At 38.7% G+C, this 18,175-nt stretch overlaps 3 protein-coding genes across 3 annotated transcripts; all 3 read right to left on the reverse strand.

Moving 5' to 3' along the window:
• Window positions 1–1,354: 1,354 nt before the first annotated feature.
• Window positions 1,355–5,497, reverse strand: LOC146450331 (hematopoietic prostaglandin D synthase-like). The gene is made up of 5 exons (XM_085100472.1): window positions 5,318–5,497; window positions 4,048–4,149; window positions 3,615–3,730; window positions 2,654–2,764; window positions 1,355–2,340 (listed from the first exon to the last, which is right to left on the reverse strand). The coding sequence occupies exons 1-5, from the start codon at window positions 5,448–5,450 to the stop codon at window positions 2,164–2,166; spliced, it is 639 nt and encodes a 212-aa protein (XP_084956598.1). The 5' UTR covers window positions 5,451–5,497; the 3' UTR covers window positions 1,355–2,163.
• Window positions 5,498–7,587: 2,090 nt separating this feature from the next.
• On the reverse strand, window positions 7,588–17,938 carry LOC146450332 (uncharacterized). The gene is made up of 7 exons (XM_085100456.1): window positions 17,612–17,938; window positions 13,497–13,856; window positions 13,112–13,258; window positions 12,437–12,559; window positions 11,182–11,307; window positions 10,299–10,826; window positions 7,588–9,463 (listed from the first exon to the last, which is right to left on the reverse strand). Exons 2-7 carry the CDS (start codon window positions 13,819–13,821, stop codon window positions 9,120–9,122), a joined length of 1,593 nt encoding a protein of 530 aa, XP_084956582.1. The 5' UTR covers window positions 13,822–13,856; window positions 17,612–17,938; the 3' UTR covers window positions 7,588–9,119.
• Window positions 14,826–16,598, reverse strand: LOC146450333 (uncharacterized). The gene has a single exon (XM_085100519.1). It carries the CDS (start codon window positions 16,095–16,097, stop codon window positions 14,826–14,828), a length of 1,272 nt encoding a protein of 423 aa, XP_084956645.1. The 5' UTR covers window positions 16,098–16,598.
• Window positions 17,939–18,175: the final 237 nt, after the last annotated feature.

Genomic DNA, 18,175 nt, shown 5'->3' on the forward strand with positions numbered 1-18,175 from the left:
GTCCAAAATGAATCGAAATAAATGCGAGTTTACATAGTGGCTCTTTATCCACTGTTTATCCACTGTTTCCAGTTTGTTTTTAAGAACGGACGAAACACGGCGTGGAACCAACAACAGACTCAGCCGTCATATGCATGACACTGGCTAACACGATTTTATTCCCCGCTACTGAGTCTTCTCAGCCTTTGTATGTTAAACCAGGCCAGAACTTTTCTAGTCGGCTTAAACCACACTAACTATCACATTTTTGCGCCAAAAAAAAAAAAAAATAAATAAATAAAAGAAAAAGTTTTTATCAATAATGATTTCTTGAAACATAACTAGAAAGCGAAAAATAAAGTTAATAGCCGACGTTTCGGCGTCATCGTGACACCATTCTCAAGGCAAAGTGGATAAATTAATTCGACTTGTGATCCATTGTTTTAACATATTAAAATATGCTAATTTGTAGAGACTGTAGAGTATAGAAATCAAATCTTCGCATTAATTTATCCACCTTGCCTTGAGAGTGGTGTCACGATGACGCCGAAACGTCGGCTATTAACTTTAATTTTCGCTTGCTTATGTTAAAAGAAAAAGTAAAAAGAAAATGTTTCCCGTATGACTTCACAGTAAGCGAGTTATAGTTATTGCCACTGCACTGCGCCAAATTAAGTTTAAGGTGACAGCTGAAAACAGTTTCAAGCACTTTCGGGCCAACAATACCACTTATCAGTTCATACAACAATAACGGAGAACAATAATTGGGAAATAAGTCATGATTCTTTTCTTGACTTAACATGTAGGTTACCATGCACTGGAACAATATAACTTGTTGCTATGGTACCCTATAAGGTCGAAATTAATGACCATGGCTTGTTTATCAATTATTAGACTTTTGTTTTATACCATTATTGTAGTATCCACTGAAAAACTGAGGGGTTGTAATGATCTATCAAATTATAACTGAAGGGAAGTACTGAAAATCGTTATGAGCCAACTGGTACCTTTTGCCTGAAGTATGCGCAACGTGTAGATCTTGAAGTTATTGCGTAATGTAACTTGGCACACAACCAATCCAGATTCCCCAAGAGTCTAAAGGAAACAACTTTGTACAACGATTGTACGTTTCCGGCAAGCTTGAATAAGCGAGAGCAGCGCAGAACCCGTATTATAAAAAAAAGACCCAGCTGCCTTTGAACGTGTTGAACGGAAAGCGGTTCGTTTCTGTTGTAATAATCATTAATCCAGGGTGGCTGGGATTGCTCTTGGGTGAAACACTAAGACAATTCTAATGTGTATGGGAAGCCATGGATTCCTTGAAACAGTATGGCTTCGTAAATGGGCGGTAAGCAAATGAGACAACTGCGCCATGTTGGAGGTGTAACATGCAAAGCTTTTATTGATGCAGTGGTGCATTGCGCATCCTAAAAAACCAATGTAGATTGGTAGTTATCCACCAGCGATAAGACCAGAGCACAAAGAAATCGTTCTATCAACATTAAAGGTTATAAATCCACCACGGACGTCTTCCATCTTTTCAGTATTTTCAATGAACTACCAGGCAGTGGAACTCTCTGCCTGTTGAAATTCTTAAACAATCCCATTTATTTTATCCATTGTTGGCTTAGTAAACTACAAGACTGATTTAAAAGTATTTTATACTTTTATTACTTTTATCATTGTTTCAAGTATCAACTTCTGTTATATTTTACATTAATAGCGGTTTCACTTTCGACGGTAGACTGTAGGTGCATGTGCAGATGTAGGAAATATAATTGTATTGTTATTTTTGAGGTGATTCGCGGCAAGAGAATCCCCCTTTCCCTACGTATGGCAAATGCTTTCAAGCTATATTTCAGACATGTCAACCTTCTCCCTGACTGTATCTATCTTACGTGGTGCTCTCCGGTGAGACTATTTATTCTCTGGGTGCTTCATACGAAATAATACATTTTTATGAGTATTCGTAATCATTATAGCTGAATATGTTAACGCTAAGGTAGTCTGACTCAATAGACCAATTTTAATATATTAAAATTTTAGCTTGACTGCGAAGTTTAAAGGTATTAAAAAAGTTAGTTTTTCTTCTCTGAGCCCCAATGTAATTTCTGTTGTTTTACTCCCCTAAGCTCCGTGGCCAAGTACGAATTTTAAAATATCGAAATTGGTCTATTGTATCGTTTATATGTTTGACTTCGGACGCTTCTCGATCCAGGCCTTTATCTCGGGGATGTTCATCACTCGGTTGTAATGCTCCACCAATAAGGGGAAAGGTTTCAGTTCATCCGGGACTTTGAGTTCTCCCTTAGCTATTAAGCTATTGAAGACGTCAAAAAAGTTTACATCAGCGTAAGAAAGCTAAAAAGATAAAAGAAAAGGGTAAATACGAGTAGTAAGCGTACAATGCTTTGGTACAATACTGTATTTAATGTAACGGGTTTTGAACTTTTTTCCAAAAGCGTTTTGAGTTTGGGCATCAAGCAGAGAGGCCGTGACAACAGTCAATGAATATTGCGGTTGCCTTGGACAACTACAAAGCAATACCACCAACGATGTAAGAAAGTTTCTCTATGCCAGACACAGAGAACAACCGTACATAAGATGTAGAAGTGAATAACCTGGGCTAGCGTCCTATGTTGCCTAGCCTACGTTGTTACATTGTGTGTTTTACCTTTTGGCCAACGAAGAAGCCCTTGCCTCCATCGTTAGCTTGGAAAAGTTTCTGAAAGCATGCTAACTTTTCAGGAAGAATCTTGTCAAAAAACTCTTTTCTCAGCTCTTCCTGTTAGAGAAAATAGACGTCGGTTTTAGTAACTCAAGTATTTTGTGCAAGAGCAAGAGCACCCCAGGTTTTTAGTGGACTAACTTGGTGTCCGTCTATTAATTATTAACTACAAATTCTAATTTTAAAACATCCTTAAATCTTCATCATTTCTTATTTCTTTTAATTTTACCAATCCTTCAAGAAAAATTATTTCCTTTCAAATATACCTAAAAATCACACAAAAATTCATAAAACACCCCAAAACATTGATTTGTGTAATGAGCGGAGGGTTTTTGTATTGCTTGAAATGCGAACAAGATAATTCCATTTGACCGATTTTAAGCGGCGTGAAAACGGCTTTCAGGTGTACCCCCGCCTTAAATTGTTCTCACGTGTACTGTCAACTGAGTCATCATTTTATGCACTCTGAGCTATCGGCAGTCGTTTTAATCACATGCACCAATTTGAACGTCACAATTTTGTCGGCCGATTTCTTTTTCTGCTGGTGAAGCGCGGGGTACGTGAAAATCGACCTGATTAACAAATCCGTTAACCTTTAACCCCTAATATCAAAGAACAAATTCTCCTATCTTGTCCCCATACATTCCTTATAAACGTACTGGGGCAAAGTTATTAAAACATCAAGAAAATTCACCTTGGGTGATCACATCCTTAATTCTCATGTCCTCAGGGGTTAAATAAGCATTGATATTACAAGGAGAAATTTGATGCTGATCACTGTTAGGGCTTAAAGGCTTAAACGGGCCGATTTTGTTCCGCTCACTCATTTTCTTTGTCAAATTGGGCCAAATCGTCTCCATTAAACTGTACGAGTAAATCATCTTTTACAATGCATCTTTTAGCATACCTTTTTGGCTTCGTTTTCCTCAAAGTAAAATTTGCTCATAGCAGTGCGGAGGTCTTCTACGCCATCAAAAATCATGTCGGCTTGTGTTTTTTCCATCAAATTACTCGGACAGAATCCTGACCACAAGACAATTAAATGATAAATTGATCTGTTAGTGTAGTGGGCCATTGAAACTGAGAGTTTGTTAGGCCACGTACTGTTGCAGACTGAATACTGACAAAACACGTGACACAATTATCACTACTACGCCTAACACGCTACACGTTACTGACTAGGTAATCCTTCATGACCAACCTGTACTGAACAATTCGTTTTATATTAATGTCTCTCAAAAACCTATTAAAAGGCATAGACAATGTCCAGAGGTTTAGAAGCAAAGCCTGTAGCAGTAACCACCTTTTCATTAAACCAAGAAATAATTTGAACAGTTTACCTGCAAGGGTACAAATAAACTTGCAGATAGTGCCCGACTGAGCGAACACCTTCCCATCAGGCAACACGATAAATGGCATCTGACCAAATGGAGGTCTTCCGGCTGAATAAAAAAAAAAGAATCAAATACAATAGCCAGAAAAGGTTCCAGTGTCATTTTTCGAGTTTCCCCAGGGAAATACTTGCTACAATAAGGTATTGCGTTAATGTGGTATATGCCTTATGACTTGTAAATATGCCCAAATGACTAAATTTAACTATACGTGGCACCATACAGTTCTCCTTCAGGACTTGTTTACAAAGCACCCCGGCGTACCAATTACAATCTCAGAAGAGATCTATGTAATGTCAGTAAGATTACAAAGTGTCCTCGTTTCATAAAAAAAGGAAAGGCAAACAGACACGGTTGTGACTACGACAAAGATTAAAAAAGATACCCGACCGAAAGCTTGACGCAGTCTACCCTGAGGGTATCCCGAGTAATGAGTTTGCTCCAGAGGACAATTCCTTACGAGCAGAAGACCGTCCTTCGAGAGACTTGCGACTCGACTAGGGAGACTATGCAAGAGAGGGAAATGTCAATCAAGGGTGCACGTAACATAATCGTCATAATCGAATGTTGACGGTAATCAATAGATAAGTTGTTTCGGTCAAATGTACAGATTTATGATCTGATAAACAGCCCGTAAAGTAAAAGTAGCGCTTTAGTTTTCTTCTTAAGTGTGATCCTGCAGCCGCCACATAAAATTGTTGCAGTATTAATCAGATAAGGTTGTGCTGACTCAGCATCTTTTACAAGGGCTCAAAAGTACAAGCAAGGCAATTTTTGAGGTGAGATGGCTTACGGACAACAATTTGCATATCGCGCTGCTAGTATGCAAATTTGTCATCACGAACAGGTTTTAACCAGAACGAATATCCTAGCGTTAGAGAGATTTACAATTAAAACTGCTTTCACCCTGCCCTTGAGCCGGCTAAATTTGACATTTACTCACAGGAACAACCGTATTCAAACGCTAGTTGAATCACAATCTATATATTTTGATACTTATTTAAACTTACAATCTGACCAAAATTGCATTATTTTAAAACACTTTCGCGGAGGTTATAAGCGTGAAATTTAGAAACTTCATACGGTATATATGATAAGATATACAGCTAGTGAGGAAAATGTTGGTAAAAGTAGAAAGTAAGCAAATTGACCTTGCCCTGAAGGTTTATCACTATTAAACTGCAACGCATTATTTTAACACTGCCGTTTTAGTACTCACAGGCTTTTTCTGTAGGCCACTGTTCCCAATCCAATCGAATGTCTTCGTATGGAATATTTCCTAAAGCAAAAGCAAGTCGAACTATCTCTGCCCTACCGCGGAAATTAAAATAGTACAGTTTGTAAGACGACATCGTGGACCAAACACTCTTAGTCAGTCTTATAAGACACAGTCACGCAACGTTTTCAACAATCAAGACTGATTGGTGCCGTGATTAAAGATAGGATGTCACACAACGTCGGTGTGATGAAGTGCCCACACCCTGAGCATAGAGACTGGAAAGCTGTCTTTCACAAAGATAGCGGAAAGTCGTCATTCTACTAAATTCCTATAGTAGAAGCCCTAACTTAAGTTTTCTAGGCCACGAAAAGCTTGTTTAAGTCTACTAAAGTTCTTTTTCAGCAATGTGAGGAAAAATGCCCCACTAGTCTGATGCCTTGGGAGATGGGTACCGCAAGGCTTCGGGGATGGGGGGCGGGGGTTACTCCTTGAAAGTTTTAGCTGGCAGCTCATGTTCGATCTGATGATTGCGAGAAAGCTCATGGGCCACCAAGGCAGAACTGAAGCAGTCAGTGAAAGGTATTAAACTTCTCGTAACGAATTCGACGCTCGCAAATTCTCGGCGATCCCTTTATATAAGCTATAAAAAAGCACATTGCCTCGAGTTTCTGTTTGTTTTCTTGTACTTACCTCCAACGGGAACCTATCGTTTTGTTTTTGTTCCTCAAATTTTACTACACGTAAATGTGGAAGCTGTGAGGTCGACTTCTTGAAAAACTTGCGAATCAGTATTGCTGTCAGGAACTTGAAAGTTGAAACGGAGCCATCGATTTCATCGCGCCGGCGTAAATATAGAAATCCAATACAGTAGAACCCCGCTTAACCTAGAAGTTCCAAGATGCCGTTTTAATAATGAACAAAATATCGTGGTTTATTATTCTTTCACAAGGCGCAACAAGTTTGTTTTATAACTGGCCTTGTGATAAGACCGTTTAGTTTGGGAATTTTTGCCGATCCATAGTTAAAAACGTTTCCATACAGAAACTTTCGCAATGAAGATAAACTTTTTAGACACGTCAATCCCGTGGAGTGGGAAGAGGGGGAGGGGGGTGGTGGGGAGGGGAAGCGGCTGGTACTCCACGGAATTTTGTGTGTGTCTCGTTTCTCCAAAGACTTGACCCTGTCTCAGACCACAATATCTTTTTTCTTTTGGGACCTTTTTCAGACCTAGCCTCTAAAATTCATAATCATTTTCATGCCTGGTTTCTAGAATCCATAACGGTTTTCAGACTTTCAGACCAAAATGTTTCAAATCTATTCTTATTATTATTAAATCACCGAGATCAGGGGTCCTTCACTCAACAAGGAGAGTCTGATTTCACTTGAGATCGACTAAAAGTGCTGAACTGAGTTTCAGACGCCCGTATGAGTAGTTCCTGATGAGTGCAACAGATTAATCAAGATAACACTTGTTCCTTCCTCCAGCTGTTCAACCAACGACTTCCTTCTTGTTCTTCTTGTTCTTCTTCTTCTTGTTCTTCTTCTTCTTCTTGTTCTTCTTCTTGTTCTTCTTCTTCTTCTTCTTCTTCTTCTTCTTCTTCTTCTTCTTGTTCTTCTTCTTCTTCTTCTTCTTGTTCTTCTTCTTCTTGTTCTTCTTCTTCTTCTTCTTCTTCTTCTTCTTCTTCTTCTTCTTCTTCTTCTTCTTCTTCTTCTCCTCCTTCTTCTTCTTCTTCTTCTCCTCCTTCTTCTTCTTCTTCTTCGATTGTTTTTTTTTATGCTTCGCTTTTAATAAGATTAAACTTTATTTTATGAAGAAATCAAAAAAAGAGTCAGTATTTGAAATCGCTCTCCCAGCCAAGCTGCAGAAATGCCAATTCATTTCAAAGGCGAGCAATGAAGGCAAGGGCTTTTTCCGTGGGTTGCCAAGGCAAGGCAAAACACAGATAATCATATGGATGTGAAATGAAAAGAGATTTATCTGAAATGCCGATGAAAGAATTAATAAATGAGAGTCCATCGCAGTTGTGTACGCAACGTAAGGAGCTTTTTAAAAGAAAGCCTGAAAAAATTGTGGCGCATTTCTTTCTCGTTATCATGGCACCAGTTGCATGTTTTCTAGTACAGGATACAACTTCCATTTGATTTATTTACTGTGTCACTCAGTTTCCATTTGGTCTAATATTAGTTTTTAGGGACCTGTTGAAATAACGGGTTTTCAAAGGTTTACAACTACAATATGCGTCCTCTGAGTCAAAGAAATACACAGCACAGCAAGCATAAACATGTTTAATGGTACATTACAAAATATCAACTCACATAATGCCTTTTTAATTAAGTATAATGCATTTCTGTCTGAATTTTTGAAAAACGCAATACTAAAGATTGCACCCCCACTTGATAGCTGTTCTCACTACACTGACCCCTTGACTATTCAAAGCACCCCTCCCCCCGCCAACCACAGATTCAATGCCAATTTACATTTTATCCACTGCTTTTCCAACCAGGGCCACGGACAAATTTCTTTTACCGATCAGACCCGCCCTGCTAACAGAGACAGAAATGGTGCCTGCTCATTGCAATAATAATAAACTTTACTTAAAATTCACACAGTCCTAATTCTTTTAAAACTCTCCTTATTCGTAGATTGAGTGGGCAGTGTTACAGACACCGCTAGCAAGTCCAATACTCAAAGTGAGCTATTAATATAATTGCAAGACATCTGCACCAATCCCTGTAAAATATTTTGGTGAAGTGTAAATTAAGATTGAATCTGGCAGGGACAATCTCAAAGTATCTAAGTTGTAAACAACTTTTCAATACCATTTCAAAATTTCAGCTAGAATTATAAGTTATTATTATTATGATACAGAAATGGAACTATCCGAACTGGGTTCTCATTGTCAGTTCCACCGAAAGTTTCCGTCAGTTGAAGACGCATAAGTTACTCTACAGGGCCCAGTTACTCAAAGCCCGATTAAGCTAATCCTGGTATTAATAGCGATCACTTTGATTCGAGTTTAAATTGCTCATAAATCGAAGATTCCCCAAAGAGTTTTCTCTCTCGGTTTTGTCTCAGACTGTTTGTTTAATGAAGGCGATGAAAACCTCCGTTTACTTTTTATCGTTGGTTGATTAATAATAGCGGAGCAGTGAACAATCAGCTCTGAAACAGTGTAGTATACCAATATTTAACTAGTATTCATTTCTCAGTGAATTGCAGCGTTTACTTGATAATCTATGATCCATAAATAAATTACTTAAATAAGTAAATAAAACGAGTAAATATATAACTGACAGGTCTCCTGGCCAGAACTGTATTGCTTTATATTTACTGGAATACTATTCCAGGAAACTCAGATATCAGCCGGAGTTACTTAGAATATTTTCAGGCTAACATAGGTGACAAAAGTAACAAACGTTTGGTTTCGTGCGATCGACAAAGCCTCAGCTTGAAAAAAAAAATGAAACAAAACAATAATAACAACAACAACAACAAAAGCAAATCAGGGGCCAATTTACTTAAACGTTTACACTTGTAACTAACATTCTTATAGCCATTGTTTTTACACGTCCATGCTGAAATTGAATTCAACAAATATTGTCAGAACTCTTTGACAACGATTTATTAAATTGAACTCGTCTTTCAACTTTTAATTGAGTTTCTCTTTTAATTTTTTTTGCGAATGTCAAACCAACAGCCCGGATTGTAAACTACAAATGTAATGATTTTATTAAATTGGTCTCAGATGATAATTGAACTAGCACGGAGCTCTTCAACCTACAAAGTATGTTAGAACATAATCTAAGTCAACGTTATTGTCACTTGACCATGACCAGCTGTTCTATAACAGCATTCACTCTGCTGATTTCTACCCGCATTGTACGATCCCCCTCCTCCCCCGCAGGAGTCACCTTCATTATCTCCACTGCTACCTCCAGAGTAGCCTCCTCCTCCTCCCGCACCACCTCCGTCTCCATAAGCTCCTCCACCACCTCCAAATCCACCGTCGGCATTGTTATGCCAGGCTCTTCCACCCACTCCTCCCTGAAGGAATCCCTTGCCTCCCTCTCCGCCGTTCCCCATGGTACCACCGAAAGGATTGTTTGAACTTCTTCCACTGGAGTAAAAGCCACCACCGCCTCCACCTTAAATTTCAAAAAGACAATTACTTAAATGACCTTAATAAATTGTTAAGTCTTACAAAGATTGATCCTCAATAAAGAATAGATGAATGAATACATGATTATGGTACAAAGGATAAATCAAAAATAGATTTGTCTTAATTTTAACGCTGATTTTAAGCTGATGGTCAAGAAACGTCTAGGTCAAAACTGAGGGATGAAAATCTTTTGAAAGAATCTTAATTGATTAGTAATGAAAATAATCAGATTTTAAGTTAATCCAGCATTATATTATTAGCTGTTAAAATGGAGCTTTGAAGAACTGGACCCTGTTGTTCAATTTTTGTGAGACTCGGTAAGCAGTTTTTATCCTGAAATCTCATCGAAATTCTACCCATCTTCTTCGTGGGAGGTGGACTCATTTTAAATAACGACTAGGAGACGATTTAATGGCTGTTATTGCTCGGGCATGGTAGAATGACCGTTGTTAGTATATACCACACAAGTGAATAGTGCTTTTCGCGCGCGCTGATTGGCTAGCTCGGAGTTAGCTATTCAACTCCGAACAGCAATATCTAAGCAATTTTCTAGAAATATCCATCACTATAGAGGGATTTGAATGAAGCCTTGAAACTTGTTCTACGGTCGTTATAGCATGTCCTCTATACTCAAATCAGTGGAAAGTAATTTTAGAACAAATGACTTTTAAGAGTTAAGGAGGTTCAAAGTTGGTCAGACGCTCATACATTAAGTGTTTCATTGGTGACTGTGGAAAGGTCTACAGCCCATAAAAGCAAAACTAAACAAAAGGGCATATATTTTTTATAATGTTTGTCTTGTTTGATCAGTTTTTTCTCACCTGAGTTGCTGCTGTCTGCATTCTTCGCACCGTGTCCACCGCTCCCTCCTGACCATGACCTAAACCCTGCTCTGCCTGATGTGCCAGTGGACGCATCGCACTCTGCATGTCGTGACGTAACACCTTCTATGCCTCCGCCCCCTCCCGCTACAATCAAGGTTGTATTGTCTCCTCTAGCAACAAATGTGCCTCCACCGCCTCCGGAAGTTGCACGGGCCCTGTTTCTACCACCTTCTTGACCAACAAGTATCTTAATTGTTTCGCCTTTAGATAGTTTAAACGTTCCCACCATCCTTGCACCTCTCCCGCGGTATTGCCCGTTGTTGCTAGACGTCGTATCAATCCCCCCTGCAGCTCCTATTGCCTCTATTATGTAGTCACCTGTGTAGGACACAGTCCACTGTTGAATGCCGCTGGCCAATGTAACTTGACCGTCATGATCCTGACCGCTGTAGTGAGACCCAATTGTTGTTGGTCCCAGTCTTCCGCTGGCACCGAGGTTCGTAAACACAGCTGCTTTGAAGTGAACTAACAGTAAAAGAAGTAAATTTATCAGCACACAACAGTAAAACCTAAACAAATTACTTTTTCTAAATAATAATGATATTAATAATAATAATAATAATCATAAAAATAATAATTATTATTTTTAAATATCTCTTTATTAAGATATTCTAAGCAAGTTGCTATTTACAAGTTAAAAGTTCTAATTTTGAAATATCTAGCCTACAAGAAATTGACTTAGAAATTAAAAGTTTAACGCATTAGAAAATAATTAACAATAAAGCTTAAATTATGCCAGAAAATCAGCCAGCAAAAATTCAGAGTAAAAATCACGAGACACCTTGTTTGACTGATTGCTTTTTTTCTTTTTTGAACTTACTTTTTGTGCAGTTTTTACCATCTCCAGTGAATCCATCATAACATGAGCAAACATAAGATCCTTCAGTGTTATTGCAGGTGGCATTGATGGCGCAAACTGACGGAGAAACTTTACATTCGTTGAAATCTGTTGACAAAATAAGAGATGCACCTATATCATTACCTTCTTATTTACGCGAAGTTTCATGGCGTTTAATCAAACATGTTCTAAGATTACGATAAGGTGTACTTGAAGACAGCTAAACTGAGGGAGAGATGATCTGATATTTACAAGTTGAATGGCCCATTTCCATCCTGAGTTTTTGCGGATTAAGACACTTTTTGTGGTATTAATGCACTGACATAGTGAAAATAAACCTGGACCATTTGTTTAAGGCCGTGGTTGCATTACGTGTTACTTAAATGAGGGTCTTTTATAGGGGGTCGTACATTCCGTAAACCGCCATATTTTGTTCCTTCGAAACCGCAAACTGCTTTCGTTTTCTTCTTAAAACCGAAACCGCCCTACAGGTAGGACGATTATCCTCATAACCGATCTTTTAACAGCACGTAGCAAATTCTTTGCGATATGTTAGCTCAATAATCGTATTTCTCCTCACAAAGACCACAAGATCTTTTAAGAACATGCAGAACAAATTGTTGCTATAACTCCATTCAGTGACCAGCGAGCAAAAAGGTTTTGACGTCTAATGGGCTGTTCACAAACACAAAGATTGCTCGAGATGTTTATAACGAATTGTAAAAGTACAGGTCTTTAGGGCTGGGTGTGTTGTCTGTTCTTATGAGGTCGTTCTAACATGGATTAACGGACAAAACAAGCTTGTGAAATTTACGTTACCTTTACCATGGAATGATCTCAACCCAGGACAGAGGCCTTCTGATATGCACCAGGGATCGACCCTCTTATTTCTGTTTGAATAACCGCCAGAAAAACACGCAAAAACCGAAAACCGCGAGCTAAATTTATGATTTCTCGCAACCGCACGATAATTTCTTAACGGTAAACCGTCAGATAAATGTGAAATGGAATGGAACTGCAAACCGGCACTCAAAGTTGGCTTAAACCGCCACACCATAATAGGCTCTCTTAAATCCCTGAGGTGGTCTATCAGTGAATTCAACTCAGGTAAAGAAGAAACAAGTTCGGCAGTTGAGACTTAAAGGGGGAGTGTACCTAATATAAACTTAAAGAAAAGTCAGTTTATCTTCTGAGTCATACAGTGTCATTAATCCATTGTTTTTCACTTTCTTCTTACCTTGGCAAGTTTTTCCATCACCAGCGAATCCTGCATTGCAAGTACACCGATATGATCCGTGTGTATTCTGGCATGCGGCATTTTTGTCACAGACGGGCGAAGAAGCATTGCACTCGTTAGCGTCTAAACAAACATCAGCAACGTTAATACATTTCATTCGTTTAATCAGTTTCCTGATGAGCAAATCGTTCTCGGTATGATATAGCCCTGGTCTTTGGAAATACTAATCATCATTTACAGTGATAATAATAGTTTTTAATAGATGGGAATAAATTTGAACAACGCAGAAAAGAATCCATTCAAATAACGGATATTTGAGACATTCTTCATTGAAAAATCAGGACCACCAGGAACGACGTCAAATAAACAGTATTATGAGCGCCAGGCAGTGCGCATTGCATATGTCTGGAAGTCATAGGACTTCCTAGTTGATGATAAAGCGATTCTCTGCTGAGAGCCAAAAACGGCGAAAGCAAAAAAAAAAAACAAAAAACAAAAACAACAACAAAACAAAACAAACAAACAACGACAACAAAACTACAGTTTTCTTTTACGTTCTTTTTCAGCCGATGACATACTAGACACCAGGGACACCGCCGCTTAAACAACTTTGTTGTCCAACCATTCTTCCGAACGAACATATCACAAGGCATTTTATTTTGGTAATAAACCCACCTTCTGTCTTCATATCGCAATAAACTAGAAGTGATTTCCATGGTTTAATGGTAGACAGCCAGTATTTCTTACTAACTGCGTGTCCCTCACTCGCTTTTATTTCCTTGCACGTCTCGGCTGGCAGCTCGGGGATTGAACCAAGAGGAACTGAAAACAGTAAAATTACGAAATGTAGTATTCAGCGTGTCATGGAGAAGTAGTGTCTAGCTGCAGGTCACTAAATACTATCAAGTCATATGCGACACGCTCGCTGCATACTGCTAGGATCACCAATGTCGAAAGCGTTCTTCTTATTGATAAAGAAAGCAAGAAAAATTATAGTTTATGTAAAGTTAATTTGCCATGACTTAGCACAGTCCATCTACAAGTTATGGAAACAATTTACCTCTGTTTTTGTCTCGCCTGAAATAATATCTATCTGGGTCAGGAACGAAGTCCTCTGGTCTGGCTTCTTTTGTTCGGTCATTGAATTCGCACATGTGAAGAGAGATTACAAAATTAAAGCTTTGGCAGCGATCATCTTGACGGCAGACTAACAGACAATGAAGCCCCAGATCGGCCGTTATCGTCTTATAGATGTGTCTCTTCAACATCCAGCCCGAAATGGATAGCTCTGATCCGCCGCCATTGCACTGTTGAGTCGCTGCTCTGTAGAACACTTGACTTAAGATAAACGGAAGTGAGAAACCCCAGAGTTTAATGGCGGCCATTATGTCGAACGGTTCCGTTGTTTGCCTTCAGAGACCTGAAAGAGTAAATTTAAATTAGATTTTAGGCACGGAAGAATTGTTTTAGACAATTCCCGCTATCTGATGTGTTATAGAACGGGAGATATCATATTTTATGTTTGCCGCATAGGTCATCAAAGCGTAATATAAGAGTTTGTATGGCGTTAAAATTCGATCGAAAATTGCACCGCGCCTTGAACCTCTGATTAGAATGCTGTATTTAATTCACGTGTTATAAACCGAACGAAATTCACAGCTCTCAAACGTTAGGCTTGCATTTACTAGTACGTTTGCAATTTTCCTTAAACTTTTCAGTAGGTGGTGCATCATAAACACTTTTGCAGGGGAATTCACCCTTAAATGTAGAGTATTTAAACCGTTTCAATCGTCTCTACACGCTCTAAAGAACCGGAGCGAGGTATTACATTTTATGTTTGCCATAAGGCCACAAATTCACGCCTTGTTCACAATTCCAGGGGAATCAGCTAAACATTTTTACCCTTCTTTAGCGAGCAGAAAAGTTCTTAAAAAAGTTATTGTGGAGCTCTGTTTGTAGGCTTAGCTAACTATGAAGAATATTATTCTTATTTGGAACCGCACCGCCAAAATAAGACGTTCTCATTAACTGGAATTCTTCTCAGTATTAACAGTGAAGTTCATTGTTTGCCAACTACAAATCCCACTGACATTAATATACCGCACGAAACGTGGTCAGATAAAATTCAGGGTCCCAAAGGGGTTTAGGGCTCCAGGGCTCCGGCCTTAAAAATGCAGGGCTCCAGGGCTCCAAGGCGAAAATTTCAGGGCTCTAGGGCTCCACATCATCTGCTTTAGGGCTCCGGGCTCCACGCTGGTCTACAATCTTGATATGTAAAAATTCTATTTTTAACGCTAAATCAAATACGCAAATAAAAAAGTCAGCAATTTCGATCAATTTTTTAAACCCAAGCAGCCAGTTATATTATCTCCTATTATTTAAAAGTGGATTAAATATTAAACTTGTTTAAATGGGGTTGACAGACCTGCAAGACACCCACTGTGTGCCCATTGTGTTTATAAAAGCAGTCTATAGTTTTGCTGTACAAGCATGTCTTTAAGCGACTTCTCTTTCTATAAGGGATCAAGGGAGGTTCCTTGTATATCTCTCTTTGTAGCGGCTGGTTTTGTATTAAATGCCGTTTTTCCATTAGAATATTTTTCAAACATGGCAGTGATGGTTGAAATTGTGTCACGAACTGTAGAATTTTCTTGTGCGCTTTCGGTTCTTGTGTAAGAGCGTTCTTTCTTTCTGTGAAGTTAACTTCGGGGAGGATTTTATCCACGAGGTTACTAGGACAACCTCTCGATGCCAGACGTGTTTTAAAGTTTTTAATGTTTTCCTCAAACACTACTTTAGTAGAGTTTGTCCTCAGAAGCCTAAGGGCTTCTCCTTTAACGAAGCCTTTTTTCACGCCTGCTGGGTGGCAACTATTGTAGTTTGTGTATTGAAATGTTTCAGTAGGTTTGCAATGTGTGCGCACGTCGAGAATCAATTCTTTCTCTAATCTATCTCCCTTATAGACTGTTGTATTCAAGAATGTTGTTTCTAATTGTGAGACTTCAACGGTTAACTTTATGGTAGAGTGGTATGAATTTGCTTGCTCAATGAAATGTTCTATTTTTTCTTTGTTTGTATCCCACAAGCAAAATACATCGTCAATGAACCTTTCCCACGTTAGTGGCTTGTTAACGCTCTGTCTTAAGATCTCCTTTTCTATAGATGCCATAAAGATGTTGGCAAAAGCTACTGCCATTTTAGTGCCCATGGCAGTTCCGTGTGTTTGGAGATAGTCTTTCCCGTTAAATTGGAAGGAGTTCTCCTTCAGTATAAGGCTGAGCATTTCTCTGAGGAAATTTGTAGCTATAGGAGGGTTATTGGCATGAAAGTTCTCATATGTGTTGCATACTATAGTGATTCCCTCCTCCTGTGGGATATTCGTGTAAAGGCTAATATCCATTAAGACTAGAAAAGCGTTTCTAGGCACCCTAGTGCTTTCAATAAACCTTATGAAATGTGTCGTATCTTTAAGATACGAGTCCTGTATTTGTGCTATTGGCTGAAGTAGTTTGTCTACGAATGATGATAGGCGTTCTGTTGGGCCATCACATTCAGATATGATAGGTCTTCCGACTAATGTCGGTTTGCGAATTTTTGTGAGGGTATAAAACACTGGGATTCGAGGCGGATTTGGTGTTAGGTTAAACCATTTAACCGTCATTTCGTCTATGCACCCTGTTTGGTGAAGACCCGAAAGTCAGGATGGAAAGGGTCATGAATCAGATGAACAGTAAACAGTATAATCTATTTATCTATTAAGGACATGGGTAAGTATTGAAATTATTAATCTTCATCAATTATTATTTGTATCTTAAAAATGATCTGTCAATTTTTTTTTAATTTGTTGTAACTGATACCTGCGAGCAAACTGCTTAAGGAACGTCCCGTTACTTAACTATAAAGTTGTTTTTATCGCGCTCTCTGGCTACAATTATAACAAAGTTTTCATTAAATCCCTTAATAAGTTGTTGCATATCATTGTAAACTGAGATAACCGCGTATACTTGTATTATGTACTGTTCTCTCTCCAGATTCTGTTTCTTTATGCCCGTTAACACGCACAAACAAACACAAAAAGGCAGTAAAACAAGAATCAATGCAATCTGGGAACTCGAATGATCAAACTTGAAAATGCTGGGCTCCGGGCTCCGTGCAAAATGTATTTGGGCTCCTCCACATCCAAAAAAGGATCAGGGCTCCAGTCAGTAAAATGATAGGGCTCCGGGCTCCACAGCAAAAATTTCAGGGCTCCAGGGCTCCAGGGACTCCCCCTTTGGGACCCTGAAAATTAGGGAGCTTAAGCAACGACGACGGCAACAGCAACGAAAACGACACCCGAAAATATATCTTTATTTCATTTGTGCTACTTCGCAATTATTTAAACTCCATCAACTTTTACAAAAAATGGCGAACTAACCAAATTGGTAGGAGTGGCCTACAAGTTAAGAAAGAAAATGAAAATCACCGTCGATATGTCGTACGTTCACATTCTCCACAGAACCTTCAATGTGGTCATTTCACGTTGTTGTTTTGCAGAGGACGGCAAAGAAATGTACCAAAATGTAAAACGCACATGCAGAGCGAGTTTTTTGCTCATTAAACCTATTGTTTTGAGGCGTTGTCGTTGCCGTCACCGTCGTCGTTGCTTAATTAAGCTCCCTATTAAGAACATTCGCAACGGTTAGAGGATTTTTCTTGAAAGCATATTAAAAAAGTGCAAAATCCTTGCGATCGGTTGTCCCCCTCCTACCTCATCTTTCCAGGCCTAGTTAAGGTTAATATTTTCATCAGATGCTTTCGGCAATAGCGGTTCACATTGAATGCCAGGCAAAAATTGAAATTTTTTTCTTGGTTTGTTCTTTTGAGGATAACCAGTACCCAAGTGCAGAAGGTAAGACTATAGTGTAAACGAAATTTATGTTCTCAATCTTTGGCCAACCATACGTTGAGTACGAAATCTTCTTCAGTGTGTCGATTTTCTTTTCATTACGTCAGGGCATGTTGCACAAAATGACTCAACAAACAAAAGAATAAGACTGAGACTTTCATTCTAGTGTTTTGCTTGCTGCATGGTATACATTGAAAACCTACGCAACAATTTCTTCACGTTAAAAATTTTGTCACATTCTAGTTCGATTTGGGCTGACGAAATTCCCCACAACCCCATTACCTTACCCGTTTCTCTGATATTCCGTTTAAGTCAATGCAACTTGATTCTTTTTCGACGTAATGTTGATCTGAGCGCTCCAATACTAGCAAGTAAGGTTTTGAATTCATTCAAAACTCAACCAAATAAATGTTCCGCAAAACAGTTCCGCGTCCGTCACTATGATTGAAGTGCAGTCATGCACATATCCTATCAATTATTTAAACTCAACCCAATGGAGATATCACTTTTGACGAGGGAGATATAGTTTGCAAAGCAATTATTCAATCATATTATATAATAGCCTTAAAATTTAATGGTAGTTTCCTTCCAAGCTTGTGCTAAACAACCGTCTTTGTAAAAACTTGCCCTTCGAATTTATTCCTCCTCCTTGTTATTGAAAGCTGGAAATCTTTATTCATTAACCAATTTTCTTTTGCCGAAGTTCCTGTTTACCGACACAAAACTTTCTAATTAATTATTAAGCAAACCGGCCACTTGTTTTTAATTCAGTGCGGATACTTCGCCTAGCAAGGCTGCATGTCATGTTACCTAACAAATCCTTTACGATATTTTCAGTTTCTAGATTTAAT

This window comes from Pavona decussata, unplaced genomic scaffold, assembly GCF_977016875.1.
Source record: "Pavona decussata unplaced genomic scaffold, jaPavDecu1.1 SCAFFOLD_468, whole genome shotgun sequence".
NCBI lineage: Eukaryota > Metazoa > Cnidaria > Anthozoa > Scleractinia > Agariciidae > Pavona > Pavona decussata.

Excerpts from the sequence above, each read along its gene's own strand:
- LOC146450331 (XM_085100472.1), bottom strand. The coding sequence starts at position 5,450 with ATGTCGTCTTACAAACTGTACTATTTTAATTTCCGCGGTAGGGCAGAG. Across the intron at positions 4,150-5,317 it reads GTGGCCTACAGAAAAAGCCT|CCGGAAGACCTCCATTTGGT; the intron begins GTGAGTACTAAA and ends TTTTTTATTCAG. Across the intron at positions 2,765-3,614 it reads AGGAAAACGAAGCCAAAAAG|GAAGAGCTGAGAAAAGAGTT; the intron begins GTATGCTAAAAG and ends TTTCTCTAACAG.
- LOC146450332 (XM_085100456.1), bottom strand. The coding sequence starts at position 13,821 with ATGGCCGCCATTAAACTCTGGGGTTTCTCACTTCCGTTTATCTTAAGT. Across the intron at positions 13,259-13,496 it reads CAGGCGAGACAAAAACAGAG|TTCCTCTTGGTTCAATCCCC; the intron begins GTAAATTGTTTC and ends TACTGTTTTCAG. Across the intron at positions 10,827-11,181 it reads TGGTAAAAACTGCACAAAAA|TTCACTTCAAAGCAGCTGTG; the intron begins GTAAGTTCAAAA and ends TTTTACTGTTAG.
- LOC146450333 (XM_085100519.1), bottom strand. The coding sequence starts at position 16,097 with ATGACGGTTAAATGGTTTAACCTAACACCAAATCCGCCTCGAATCCCA.